The sequence below is a fragment of the Macaca nemestrina genome, chromosome 4, assembly GCF_043159975.1.
Source record: "Macaca nemestrina isolate mMacNem1 chromosome 4, mMacNem.hap1, whole genome shotgun sequence".
NCBI classification, from domain to species: Eukaryota; Metazoa; Chordata; class Mammalia; order Primates; family Cercopithecidae; genus Macaca; species Macaca nemestrina.
In genome coordinates, this window is record NC_092128.1 from 74,114,417 (window position 1) to 74,129,481 (window position 15,065).

The following is a 15,065-nucleotide window of genomic DNA, read 5'->3' on the forward strand; positions in this document are numbered from 1 at the left end:
TTATTTTTGTTATTTTTTGTGACGGAGTCTTGTTCTGTCACCCAGGTTGGAGTACAGTGGCGTGAGCTTGGCTCACTGTAAGCTCCACCTCCCGGATTCAAGCGGTTCTCTTGCCTCAGCCTCTGAGTAGCTGGGATTACAAGTGTGTGCCACTATGCCTGGCTCATTTTTGTATTTTTAATAGAGATGGGATTTCACCATGTTGTCCAGGCTGGTCTCAAACTCCTGACCTCCGGTGATCCACCTGCCTCAGCCTCCCAAAATGCTGGGATTACAGGCTTGAGCCACTGCACCCAGCCTTAAAGATCACTTTAGAAAGCAGTGTATGGCCAGGAGCAGTGACTCACGCCTGTAATCTCAGCACTTTGGGAGGCCAAGGCGGGTGGATCACCCGAGGTCAGGAGTTCTGGCCAACATGGCGAAACCCCGTCTCTACTAAAAATACAAAAAGTTAGCTGGATGTAGTGGTGGGCGCCTTTAGTCCCAGCTACTTGGGAGGCTAAGGCAGGAGAATTGCTTGAATCCAAGAGGTGGAGGTTGCGGTGAGCCGAGATCACGCCACTGCAGTCCAGCCTGGATGACAGAGTGAGACTGTCTAAAAAAAAAAAAAAAAAAGCACTGTACAAATTATGCTGTGGAAATTGTGCTTGTACACATAAAGGGCCAGCAGGTGGTAGATAGGTGGAATGACAGTGTTCTAAGGTTATGAGAATTAGTGCTAGTAAATTAGATAACATTTTTGGTGCCTTCTATCATATGTGGATTCAAATGTGTTGTATTTCATTCAACTTAGAAGTAAAGATGTGATGCTCTCAAATACCATAATAAATGACACTAAGGGACTTACTTGGTAATGATGAAGATAGTGATGTAGGAGTGTAAAACAAAATTGTTTTGTAAAATAAGAGTGGGAGGGAAATAATATTCCTAAATTATGTTTACACTGGGTAAAAGTGCAAATCCATCTTGCATTCAGGATGTATGACAGTTAATAATTATAGCTATCATATATTGAATTTTAATTGGTTTCAAGTTAATGTATAAAGTGCTTCACATTTATTATCTCGTTCATCCTTCACAAGAACCCTTCAAGGAAGGAAGGAATAGTCTCATTTTGCAAATCAGAAAACTCAGTCATGTTAGAAAGTAGCAGAATTAGAATTTGAACCTAGGTCTCTCCAATTCCAATTCTACATTTTTGTAATCCTTGCTATAATGATTAACTTATGAGAATCAACGTTGTGATTGAACTGATGCCAAGTGCTAATAATGATTTATTATCTTTGTTAAATGTACTTTTTATGATAATCCAAGGTGTAGTTGATGCCAACATATGTTTTACCTGTTTATCTTTGTCAACAGTTTTTGCCTGTATACATGCACATTCGAGTTCTGGTTGCCGCATACTTATTTCAAACAGGGTATGGTCATTTCTCATACTTCTGGATCAAAGGAGATTTTGGAATCCATAGAGTATGTCAGGTAGGAATGCACTGTTATTTCCTTTTCTTTCAGTTGAACATGCTTTCTTGAGAAATCATTAACTTGAGAAAAAAATATATAGTCATTATAAGACTATGAATAATTTGAATTTATGAAATAGCACTGTAAAGTTGTATTCTGTGTTCTGTGTTTAGTATTTCAAGATAAATAGTGAAAGAAGGAAAATATAATTTAATATATAATAAAAGCACTGGTACACAGGAGACAGCATTGCTGATTCACTTTGGTTTTGTAGAAACAGACAGTTACCTGGAATTAGTATAATGTGCTATGTTTTCTTTCTCTGAGAAGAGGATGAATATTAATTAAGTTTCTACCTAGTGCTAAGTAGTTTCTAAACATTATTTCATTTACCCCACATTACAACCTTGAGTTGTTATCCTTATATTTACAGATGAGGAATGTAAGGCTCAGAGAGCTTAAATAATTTGCCCAAGGTCACATAGTAAGTGGTAGAGCACTAATAAAGCTCTGCCCAAATTCTGTGTTTTTTGAATGACATTAAACTGATATCTGAAATGACTGTTATGAAAGTCCCAAAGACACTTATAAATTTGAGTTTTGAGTAATACTATTTCGTATGTATGACAACTCTTAATTTGATCCCAAATGGGGTAAATCAACATTTAACTAGATGAAATGGACAATGCTTTCTTAAGATAATATAATCTGTGCTTCGAAACTATAGCCCTCAGAAGGACTGCTTTTTTCTCCTTTAGCAAGATAGCAATTATAGCCAGAGGACAGCCTAGGTTGGTGCTTTGCTGGGATTTAGTTAATGTAATGATGTATGCATATTTTATATTCAACTCTTCACGGTGATTGTAGAACAAATGTAATTTAAGGGATTAGTAATATGTACTTGTACAGTCATTACTGAGTCTTAGCCATTTATACTCTGTCAGAGAAATTCTGCCTTTGCTGTTTGTGTATACCTAGAATGAAAACCATTACTTAGAATGAAACTATTTTCTTCTCCTTTTCAATAGGTTTTATTTCGTCTCAATTTCCTGGTAGTGGTGTTATGTATAGTAATGGATCGACCTTATCAATTCTATTACTTTGTCCCCTTGGTCACTGTATGGTTCATGGTCATATATGTTACTTTAGCACTATGGCCACAAATAATCCAAAAGAAAGCAAACGGTAAATATACTTTCTTACTAATGTTAGTAAATATATTTTTTCAAAGTGTGAAATTTCTTTTTAGTTGCTAAAGGATATTATTTTTATTAAGTGATATAGACAGTTTAAATTTATATGTAGTTTTGACATTTTGAAGTTCTGTTCTTAAACGATATTTCTAAAATGTTACAGCTAAGTAGTTAAAGTAATATTAACAGTGGAGAATAATAGTTTACATTGTATATGTTTTTTCTTTTTTAAATTTAAATTTTTCAAAACCATTTTACATATTAACTAATGCTACAGTTTTTAAACTGTCTTCTTATACAGAGGCAGAGTGGAGAGAGCTGAAAGAGAGAAGGGAAAGCCAAATAAGCCTCCGTGCCCCTATGTCTTGCTTCAATCTTGGCAGCTCTACTTTGATTTCTTATGTATATATTGAGATTTTTGAGTAAATATTTCTTTGCAAAATGCTGCTTATGTCAAACACAATTAAAAGCACTAATATAATTTATTTTCTAGACAAGCGTTAAAGCAGTTATTATCAACCTGTTTTACATATAAGGAACGTAAATACCCAAAAGCTTGTTATTTTCAAATTTCACATGGTTAGTTACTAATAATGTTCAAAGTGAGGCCACAGTCATTTATCTTAATGCTTTTTTCACCCTCAAGATCATATAATTAAAATAAAATCTTCCTTTTTTGGAAAAATAATTTTTTATTTTAAAAAATGTATTTAACTTGACTCAACCCAATATTATATGTCAAAAATATTTTTCCATTGGCTTCCAGTATAATATCAAATAATTTTTCAGGAATGAGTTGAGGTCTAGCCTCTATTAAAGTCCAATAGTGTCTTTGGACAGCCTTTGTCATTTAATTTCTCTATACAAACCCAGCATATTGATCAAATAAACTATCAATATGTATAAACTTTGAACACGTAATTTTAAATATGCATATGTTACAATACATTTTATATTTAAACTCTAATCCATTAGGGAGTTTAAGCTTTCTCCTTGGAACTTTAATGTTTAAGCAATATCACCTAAGTCATATTCAACAAGAGTGTTAGAATTATATTGAACATCTTGTTCCAGATGTTGCTGTAACTTTGAATAATGAATAAGTATAATTGAATCTAGGAGGCATTTTGAAATTTATTTCTAATGGATGAACAGCAGGTGTACAGGGTATCAGTTATACTTTATAGCCTCATTCCTAGCAAGAATCCTTTGTTTTTCTTTTTGTCCTACTTGTAATTTATACCAGCTAGGTATATTTTGTGTATTCTTGTAAGCATTCTTATATTCTTTTAAGAACTATTCAGCATGTACATATATCAAATAGAGAGTATTTAATATGTTGTGTAATATAAATTTATTTTTTAGTAAATTAAATATTTTCTCTCTTAGGAAATTGTTTCTGGCATTTTGGCTTACTGTTGAAACTAGGCTTTTTGCTGTTATTCATATGTTTTTTGGCATATTCTCAGGTTTGTACAATCCTTTCAGTTTATGTTTTTTAATATTTCATTTTAAAGTTCAAATCTATTAAAGCATGTGAGAAGAGTCAGAGCTTTTTTTTAGCTTCATTTTTTAATGACTGTAATAAAAATGTCACTCTGTAGTTGACTACTCAGTGTAGTTCTTTTGAGATATATATACTTTGTTACCACTGTTTTTGTTGTAAGAGCAATTTAAAGCTCTTCCTTTGGCAGTTGTTCAAGATCCATTTTACTTGACTTTGATCAATCAAACATTTATTGAATGCTTCTTGTAAGACACTAGTCTAAGCGGAGATCAAAATTTTCTGACAGAATTTGCAGCTAGTTTGTGTATTATTCATTGCATCAGAGTATTACTTGATTTTTCCATAACTACATACGGTAAAATTTTAGCAGTTAGTAAAACCAACTTAGGAGCAAAGGGGTTTACGTATATATAGTATGTTTAATTAAATAAAACTTTTGGTCATTTTTTTTAGCTCTAACCTTGTATTTTTCTATTCTGATGGTTGAGATATTCTATTATTTTAACAGGATGGCAGTCTGCTACCTGCTGGTTAAATCCATCAGGGAGATGTATTATTTGGGCAGCATGATATTTATAACAACACATTTTAATTTGAATGCCTATAGTTGTGTCATATTCTGCAGTGTACTCACATCTCCAACACTCTGTTTTGTGCCTGGCTGTGTCAGGTGGAAGGAAGTGCCCTATAGGCATTTTGTGTGTATGTACAATCCTATGCTGTTTGGGTTTTTTTTTTTCTTTTTGTAGACTTTTATATTTGTTTTTATACTTAGAGGTCTTTAAAGCACTGTTATTTCTGCCTGACACTCAAGCTTTTTTATAGAAGATAAATAAGGAAACAACTAACAAATGTATAAAGAAATAGCCAGGTTACGGCAACAACTTCTTGACAGTTATTCATTAAAATTCCCAACACTCTGTGGATACTGCTGAGGGAAAGAAAGAAAAGCTGACTAGAGATTCAATATAGGGATTAAGAATGTTTCCCTAGCTTTGGGTCAGTGTTGACCACTGGACAAGAACAAAAAGCCCACTGTCTTTCACAAAATAGTGCTTAATAAATACTTGTTTATTGATCACATAATAAATTAATTAGAGATAAAATTTTAAATTGTATATACATCATATATATTCATAGGTATGTTACATGTGTATGATCCATAAGATCATATATTTTATCTTAGAGGTATGTACCTAGTGTATATCTATATTCATGTTTATATATATATATACACACACACACGTATATATGATCTATAAGCACTTCAGACTTCAGATTGCCACTCTTGGTAAAAATCACCCCTGGCTGGGCACAGTGGCCCACGCCTGTAATCCCAGCACTTTGGGAGGCTGAGACGGGTGGATCACGAGGTCAGGAGATCAAGACCATCCTGGCTAACACGGTGAAACCCCGTCTCTACTAAAATACAAAAAAAATTAACCGGGAGTGGTGGCGGGCACCTGTAGTCCCAGCTACTCGGGAGGCTGAGGCAGGAGAATGGCATCAACCCGGGAGGCAGAGCTTGCAGTGAGCCAAGATCGGCCACTGCACTCCAGCCTGGGCAACAGGGCGAGACTCCATCTCCAAAAAAAAAAAAAAAAAAAAATCCTTAATTTTCTGAGACATAGATTTTGATAGAACTTATTTTTAATATGCTATGTGCATTTTAAATTCTGTGGCTAAATGGAGATGGTTGCATTTTATTAAAATAATATTATAAAGTTCTTCTGACCTAAAGACTCAACATTATCTAAAATACAATATTATTTTCATTTTTTTCTTTGTTTTTTAATAGCCTCTTTAAAAATCATGATGTTACACTTTTTATGCCATAGCATTAGGTCTAATAATGGAGCTTTCCTTGATAGAGAGTTCATTGTGATTATTCTGAAAATTGAGGGTTTTGTTCTCTTCTTTGAAAGACTTCATTAATGTTCAGGAATGTACCCAAGACTTCTGCCCCTTCATTCCCCGATTTTCCAACCTGTCAGATTCATAAGAGGGTACTATTCACTAACTTTACCAGAGTAAAACTGTAAACTTTGTTTCAAAGGCTGGTAATGGCATTTGGGTATGGTTGATTGAGTAAGGTGACTAATTCAGAGGACTCTTTTAACTCAAATAGTTAATTATAGATTATTGAGGACATTTGGAGAATGATAACTATATTTTAACTTTAACAGTTGTTATTTGGGATATTGATACCATATTGGCTGAAATATTTTGTATTTTTCTGTTTGATTAGTAAATACTATCATTTTGTTTGTGAGATTAAAAACCTTATATAGAATGATTTTCTAATTACCAGGTTTTCTGATTTGGGGGCTTAAGAAAATTTTACGCTCTCAGTAGCCTTTCACGTGAAATGAAAATAAGTTTACCAAGTTTTAAGTCATCTTTCTTGGTCATTGAAAGATAAATTTATTTTCAAATTTTAAAAATTTCATTTGAAATACATTTCAAATGAAGTGATATTTTCAGATGAAATAAAACAAAACTTTAACATTGTGAATTACTCTTATGTAATCCAAACTTTAGAAAACTATAATTTATAATAGAATTGCAAAGCAAATATTGACTTGTACCATCTTAATTTATTTTCTGGATTCCTTTTCTCAGGGTGCATTTGAGAAGATTTTTTCTCTTTGGCCATTGTCCAAGTGTTTTGAACTGAAAGGGAATGTATATGAATGGTGGTTCAGATGGAGGTTAGACCGTTATGTATGTATTTACTTTGTGATATTTTGTCATTTCAAATCATACTGTTGGAAAATGATGTGGAAATTTTTGATCTATCTATACTTAGTTTCAGAATAAAGAAAGATGTTGATTTAGTAAATCAAAACAGTCCACTACCCCTTGCACTCGTTTCTTTACAGCAGTGAAAGAGTATGCATGTGTATATATATCTGCTGGGAAATATTATTTTAAAATGTTATCTATAATGTGGCCTGTCTGACTTATAATTTTGATTTGTAGGTGACCTGTTGTATATATGCTTCAGCCATTCAAAACAATATTTATTGAGTTTCAATACGTGCCCTAGATGTTGATGCCATGAAGTATACATTAGAGAAAGAAAGAAGACATCCCAACAGGCTTCTAAGCTTTAAGAATCTAGTTTAGGCCGGGCACGGTGGCTCAAACCTGTAGTCCCAGCACTTTGGGAGGCCAAGGCGGGCGGATCACGAGGTCAGGAGATCGAGACCATCCTGGCTAACACGGTGAAACCCCGTCTCTACTAAAAATACAAAAAAACTAGCCAGGCAAGGTAACGGGTGCCTGTAGTCCCAGCTACTCGGGAGGCTGAGGCAGGAGAATGGCGTAAATCTGGGAGGCAGAGCTTCCAGTGAGCCGAGATCTGACCACTGCACTCCAGCCTGGGCGACAGAGCGAGACTCCGTCTCAAAAAAAAAAAAAAAAAAAAAAAAGAATCTAGTTTAAAACCCAAGATTACTATTATAAGAGGATACTAAACTATGCAATATAGACTTTGTGGTAGAAGTGTGCAAAGAAGAAAGAGCGGTGTCTTGTATTAGTCTATGAACTTGATCTTGAAGAAGGGTTAAGGTTTAATTGGCCAAGAAAATGTACATTTAGCACAGCATTTGGAAAACAGATACTAAATAACTATTAATTACTTAATTCTTTCCTTTTTTCCTTTCATTTTTGACTCATCTCTTTTTTCCAACAAATGTTTTCTTAGTGCTTATTCTTTGCCTTTCCTAGTTTCCAACACCTATGCACTTTTCCAGTGTACTACATTGCATCTCAAAACCACATCTGAATAAAATGTTTGCTAAAGTCTCTACATCAAATAATTTTTAAATTTACTCAATATTCTCATTAGAGCAGTGTATTATGATATGACTGTCCCAGTCTATTTAGGCTGCTGTAGTAGAGTACTGTAGATTGTGTGGTTTATAAACAACAAAAATTTATTTCTTACAGTTTTGGAAGCTGGGAAGTGTAAAATCACACCAGCAGATTTGGTCTGGTGAAGGCCCACTTGCTGTTTCATAGACACTCGACTTCTCACTCTGTCCTCACGTGCTGCAAGGGGCAAGGATGCTCTCTGGGGTCTTTTTTTTTTAAAGGGCATGAATCCCATTCATGAAGGCTCTGACCTAATGACCAACCAAAGGCTTTACCTCCAAAACTATCACACTGGGGATTAACATGATTCAACTTACGATTTTGAGTGGAAGGAAATGTTCAGTCTGTTGCAATGATAGTTCACATTAAGTCTTTGTTTAAAAAGAGAAAGCTCGTGTACTTTCTGTTCTACCATATTTTTTTCACTTTTTTGAGCATATACTTTTTTTTCGAAATTATGACCTGGTGGTGTTATTCTTTGTTTTATTTGACTGAAAGGACTGATATAAAATGTGTTTCATCTTTGTTGGGTGCATTTAATTTTTATCATACGTCTGTAGGAGAGTTTCTTTCTATTTTTAAATTGTCTTTATTACTTCACTTACCACTGAGACGGCTCAGAGTGAACCAGCGTTATCTCATATTGTTCCAAGAGATGCTTGCTTGTCTATTGCTGATGGTTTCTAACAATCATCAGCTTTATTTCATTTCTTGAAGTTTCACTCTTGAAGTTGAAGTCCTTCATAGACACTTCAAACTTTAAGCTTTTAACCTACCTACTTTTATTCATATATTCCTCACTAACCAAATAGTTTTCCTGTTTTTTGAAAACTAACTGTTTAAAACAGATTTTCTGTCTTTGCTTTTCAGGTAGTTTTCCATGGAATGCTGTTTGCTTTCATTTATCTGGCTTTGCAGAAGCGTCAAATACTTTCTGAAGGAAAGGGTGAACCTCTTTTTTCAAACAAAATTTCAAATTTTCTATTGTTTATTTCAGTAGTTTCTTTCTTGGTAAGTTTTGAAAACTTTCCAAAATCCTAAATGGTATGGAATATTAATGTTAAGATATGGAAATATAATTAGTTATTTTTAATAATAAATCTTTTATTGTTTTCTCCTTATTTTTCTTTTTAATATTTAGAAATTTTAATACTTCTCTTCCAGTAATTGATAGGATAGCTAGACAAATTTAGTAAAGCTATAGACTATCTTAAGGACATGATCAATTTGACCTGATGTTAGAATAGTTAGGTAAGCAATAACAGCAGAATACACATTTATCTCAAATGCATGCAAAATGTTTGCCAAAATAAACCATATTTTTATCTATAAAAATACTTTCAATAGTTTTTAAAAATTGTTTATTTTTAATTATGAATACATATTCATATTTATGGGGCACATGTGATATTTTGATGCAAGCATGCAATGCATAATGATCAAATCAAGGTAATGTTAAATGCTTGAGGCGATGTATATCTCCTTATTTTTCTAACTGGACTTAAATTCTAAAGAGACTGTATATAAGTTAAAAATGAAGAATAAATGAGAGCTCAATTAAATGGGAATTTTTAAAGTTACAGTAAATTTGGGAGAAAATTTAATGTAAAGTGTTTCATATGGAGAGCCATCACTGCCTTTTGATCACTATTTCCAGAAAAGCACAGACTTGTGCACCTCCCTCTGTGCTTTCTTATGTTTGGACAGTTGAACATACCAAAACAGGTGATGAGCAAACTTGTAAGCGGTTTTTACTGATAGTTATATAGCATAATGAAGTATAATGTTATAAATGAAGAAAACTGTTAAAAAAAAAAAAAAACACTGTGAGGCTTATGCCTCTTCCAGACTTGTTTTTGTGAACTTTTCCATACATTTTTTGTTTTAGACCTATTCCATCTGGGCTAGCAGTTGTAAAAACAAAGCAGAATGCAATGAACTCCATCCATCTGTTTCTGTGGTGCAGGTACTTATCTTGATTTAGAGAAATTTTTGCATCTTAATTCTTGATAAGAAAATGGTTTTTAGCGGCAGAGAGATTTGAGATTGAACTCCAGAAAATGTAGAGAAGTTACTTCATCTTTCTAAGCCCTTCCTTTCTCTGTAGTAGTAGGGGTATTAAAATCTCTTTCAAAGGGTTCTTGTATTTAATATGTGAAAATGATGTAGCTCAGTATTTTTCACTTAATCTGCCCTTAGAAAACATTAATTCCCAGCCGGGCATGGTGGCTCACGCCTGTAATCCCAGCACTTTGGGAGGCTAAGGCTGGTGGATCACCTGAGGTTAGGAGTTTGAGACCAGACTGGACAACATGGTGAAACCCTGTCTCTACTAAAAATACAAAAATTAACCAGGCATGGTGGTGGGCATCTGTAATCCCAGCTACTTGAAAGACTGAGGCAGGAGAATCACTTGAACCCAGAAGGCGGAGGTTGCAGTGATCCGAGATTGCATCATTGCACTCCAACCTGGGCGACAACCAAGACTCTGTCTCAAACAAACAAACAAACAAAAAAACCTAAGAAGTTAATACTACATGCTAGATATTATGCCAAGGGCTGCAGTGGTTACCAAATCAGACATAGTTCCTACTCTCTTGGAGCCTACATTATTTTTAGTGTTGTACATCTTACACAATACTTTTATTATAATAAACTCATTAAATGGTTTTATGTTTAAAACCTTTGTTTAGGTCTTACCTTCATGATTTTCACCATTTTGTATATCACCTGTACTATTAATTATTTACAGTGTTTCTTTAAATGACTCACAACCTGTGCTATAATTAGTACCTTATGTATGTTTTCTCATTTAATGTTCACATCAACCTTTCAAAGTAAAGCTTATCTCTATTTGTGTGAATTAAGAAAAAGACCCACAAGATTAAGTGCCTTGCCACAAGTCCCAGAACTAACACAAGCAAAAGACGAGATTTAACCTTGAGTCTTTTTGATGCTATTGCCCATGAGAATCACTCAATTATACCTGAGTGGTTCACTTTGGTTTCTTTTTCCCATATTATCTCCTCCTTTTTCATCTTTTATGCATCCTAGAGACTTCTTAGATCCTTTGACAAAATGCCGAAGATGATCAACATTGAATATGAGTTTTTCCCTGAAGTGTGAACAGATTTGTCAATCCTTTTATAAGAGAAAGTTTCTGGAAAGTAGTAGTGAAAGTGGAGATTCTTTTTTTCTTTATAGTTTCTTGCTTTTTTATAAGGAGGGTGGATTCTAAGGAAAGGATTCTTTGCTTGGTAAGCTGGTTATTGGATGTGAGACAATTATTAACATGGCACATGTGTGGATATGTAACAAACCTGCACGTTGTGCACATGTACCCTAGAACTTGAAGTATAATAAAAAATAGTAATAAGAAGAAAAGAAAATGCAAGATTGTTCCACCGAAAATGAAAGATTGTTCCACCTGGTACAGAAGGATAGGGGAGAGGAGTAAAGGCCAGGATCTCAAAAGCTGGAGATTCTTTCGGGAGAGAAAAGATCTAGAGAGGAAAATATCGTACATGTGAATATAGTTCAAGACATCATCTACGAGGCCATGCAGAGCAAACATGAAGACATGTTAAAAGCCATGCCATTTCCCATACTATCATGGCTGTCAGCCAAAGGAGAATTTTGAAGGGAGTCAAGAGAGGGAGTGACTGTCAACCAAGCAGATACTTTATGAGAGCAGCAAAATTATATGATTTTGTGAAGTGTTGCTACATAAATATGATAGCAACTTTTTCTACACAAAGGGCCCTAGGCAAATTTGTAATTTTTTCAGTATACATAAAATTGTTCAGTCATGAACTACTAAAAATGTTCATTGGTATGCAGCATACAGACCATGTGTTGAGAAATCCAGTTTGAGTAGGCTCTAGAACAAAAATAACTTTCTAATACTTTTAGAATATAAAAAGACCATTGTATATGTGTCAAGTTTACAAAGAATAAGGTTATCATTTAAAAGAAAGCTTTATACAAAATAATTTTCAATAAAGAGATTATTAATATTTGCCTTTGTGCTTTTTCTTTAGATTTTAGCCTTCATCCTAATAAGGAACATCCCTGGATATGCCCGTTCAGTTTACAGTTCATTTTTTGCTTGGTTTGGAAGAATTTCATTAGAGGTTGGTATATTAATATTTTGCTTATCTTACACAGCCAGGTGTTACATGTTTGTGTATGTACATGTGTATGTGTGTAAATATCACACATATATATGTGAGTATGAAAATCAGACATACTTTTTTCTAAACCAAAGCTATTATGGAATTACAAGGAAAAGACTTAGAACTTTCAACAATACTGAAGTATTTTTGAATGTTTTTAAGTCTTATTTTTAAATGACTAGATATAGATTACTTGCAAAGTATTATTTACGTTGTCTTGAGCTTTCAAGCACAACCAAGATGCTGAGATCAAGAGAGAAAAATATTAGACCAGGTATATAAATGAAATCAAGCTGAGGGGATTTTGATTTTTTGTTCATCTCCGTAATTAAATATATTACTGGAATTCAGTTTATTGATGCACACCATAATAAAATTTATCCTTATTATGATTGGAAATCATGGGAGAAAGTATAAACTCATTACATTTTGTGTAAGATGCATTATATGAAATTATTTACAAAATCAGTTTGAACAGTAGGTTTTGAAATGTATTCTGAGTAGTCCAAGCCTTATTATTTCAAATAGAATGTTTTAAAACAATTTATATTGTAATCATAACATATATTTTAGAGTTTTTAGAGTATAAGATTTATTAAATTGTCTCATAAATAGGGGAAATAAATTCCTCTTTGAGTTCTTGAATAATTGTTCTATTATTTTCTTTGGTCTCATTTATAAGAGAGATTGTATTAGCAGTTGGAGTTCTAAGGAGTAGACTGCAGTGGACTTTTCAGGGCCAATGGTGAGACAGAATAAAATGGTTTTAGGAAAGCCTTCTAATGTTACTATGCGATCAAATGTTTAAATTAGGAAAAACTATAATTTATTCATGGACCCTCTATAAATATCTGACTTAAATATTTTTTCTCCTAGCTGTTTATTTGCCAATATCACATATGGCTGGCAGCGGACACAAGGGGTATCTTGGTACTGATACCTGGAAACCCTATGCTCAACATCATTGTCAGCACTTTCATATTTGTTTGTGTGGCACATGAAATTTCTCAGATCACTAATGATCTTGCACAGATTATTATTCCTAAAGATAACTCATCTCTCTTGAAAAGGTTGGCATGTATAGCTGCATTTTTTTGTGGACTCCTCATCTTATCATCCATTCAAGATAAATCAAAACATTAGGTTCCAAAAATTCTAAAAAATCTAAACTCTTCAGGCTTACTTTGTGTGTCTCTAGAAGAGAAAAGCATCTATCTGGAGATATAAATGTATATGTAAATATAAACGTTTGTGGCAAGAGGACAGTTCTGTGATATCTGTTGAACATGTGTGGTTGTATATATTAGAAATGTACATATCCAATGTGAAATACTAAACAAACAAAAAACCGGAATGCATTGTATAGAACTGCATGTGAAGTCTTTTCTACTGAATCTATATTTCCATTTGTAAATGATTTTAAGTTAACATATGAAGGCAGGGAAATGATTACCTTTCCAGTAAAGAATATAGATAATTTAATTAACTTAGTGACACCACTGAGTGTTTTGATATAACTAAATTTGTGGTAATAAGACTGTCTGCACCTATATTCATTGTGGAACTTCCTATTTCATTGGAAACTTTCTTACTCAAGAATGACGGCAGTATTGTTTTCTTATATGTGCAATGAAGTGGAATGATAAACAGTATGCCTTTAATTTATATGTGTTCTTGTTCTGATGTTATGTTTTCTGAAATGATTTTTCTTCCTAACTGTGGTTTTCAGGTATGCAAGCCGAAATCTTTGTACACTTTGTCTCACAGAATAGTTCTGAGGCTCCAGTACAGGGTTTTGTCATTGTTGATGTTATTGTTGCTTCTTTTTATAAAAAGCCAAAATTTTTTTTCCAATCCAAACGTTTACCTGTTTCCTTTCCTCAAGCTATACCAGTGTAATACCAGTTACCCTGTGGATCCATTTAATATGTTATCCCCACTAATTAATTTTCGTATATTATTTCCAATATTTGGAAAACTCTTTATAACCATTTGGTATTTCCTATTACCCACCTCCTATTTTAAATATTTATCAGTCTAAACTTGTACAATGTAGTAAACATGCAAGTTGTTATGATTGGGCTGTATTACCGTAAGTAGAATTTTAAGTAAACTGGTGAATTTGGTCAATAAATGTTTTTGCTTTTTTTTTTTTTTTTTCTTTTTACAGGCTGTTAGAGGTATACATTTATTTATCTGTTGTACAGATTTGATTATGATTTTAATGTTTGAAAGATTGCACTTGTTTGCTTTTACTATGTGTCGGGTAAAATATATTTTCTGTTCACAGTATATGAAAATATGGAGTAATTTAAACAGTAAATAAACATTCTGTGGATGCTTATTTTTGTATTGGCAAAGTATCAATTAAACTCTTTGTGTTCTTTTTCAAAAATGCTGGATCCATTAATGATTGGTTCAAATATCTAATTTATTTCCTCAACTTAAATTTGCTTTTTAAATTGCTTAGTATGTAGGGGTAGATTACCAAATGATAGTTGAATAAAGAATCATTTAGTTATCAGAGCTTCAGAGGGTCATCTGCTTTCCACCAAGGAATTTTAAGCATTATGGTTCATTAGTGATTTTGCTTGAAGATTTTAAAAATGTAATTTATTTAGCACTGGATTTATGTGCTACTGATATACCTCCATTAATTGAGGAATATTTCTTGGACAGAAATGTGTGTTCTTTCCTTTTCTCCCTTCTTTTGCCCTTACTTAATCTTTTGACATTTCCCAGATAGACAATTGTAATGATTCATTGCTCTGCCTCCTAGACTGCAGCCTTATAAGTAGAGAATAGTATAGTTATAAATCAAAAACTTCCAAGTACTGTGATCACATT

At 33.3% G+C, this 15,065-nt stretch overlaps 1 protein-coding gene across 2 annotated transcripts in view; it reads left to right on the top strand.

The window, feature by feature from the left end:
• LOC105475527 (CAS1 domain containing 1) overlaps nucleotides 1-14,562 on the top strand; it is a 49,247-nt gene extending 34,685 nt beyond the window's left edge. Inside the window, exons 11-18 of one of the 2 annotated variants that reach the window (XM_071094843.1) lie at nucleotides 1,363-1,482; nucleotides 2,493-2,649; nucleotides 4,047-4,126; nucleotides 6,787-6,888; nucleotides 8,914-9,054; nucleotides 9,932-10,009; nucleotides 12,084-12,176; nucleotides 13,095-14,562. In XM_071094843.1, the coding sequence (XP_070950944.1) occupies nucleotides 1,363-1,482; nucleotides 2,493-2,649; nucleotides 4,047-4,126; nucleotides 6,787-6,888; nucleotides 8,914-9,054; nucleotides 9,932-10,009; nucleotides 12,084-12,176; nucleotides 13,095-13,361 (1,038 nt within the window). In that variant the 3' untranslated portion in view covers nucleotides 13,362-14,562. The remainder of the gene's footprint in view (nucleotides 1-1,362; nucleotides 1,483-2,492; nucleotides 2,650-4,046; nucleotides 4,127-6,786; nucleotides 6,889-8,913; nucleotides 9,055-9,931; nucleotides 10,010-12,083; nucleotides 12,177-13,094) is intronic. The other variant, XM_071094844.1, reaches the window with a different exon arrangement.
• The last annotated feature ends 503 nt before the right edge of the window (nucleotides 14,563-15,065 follow it).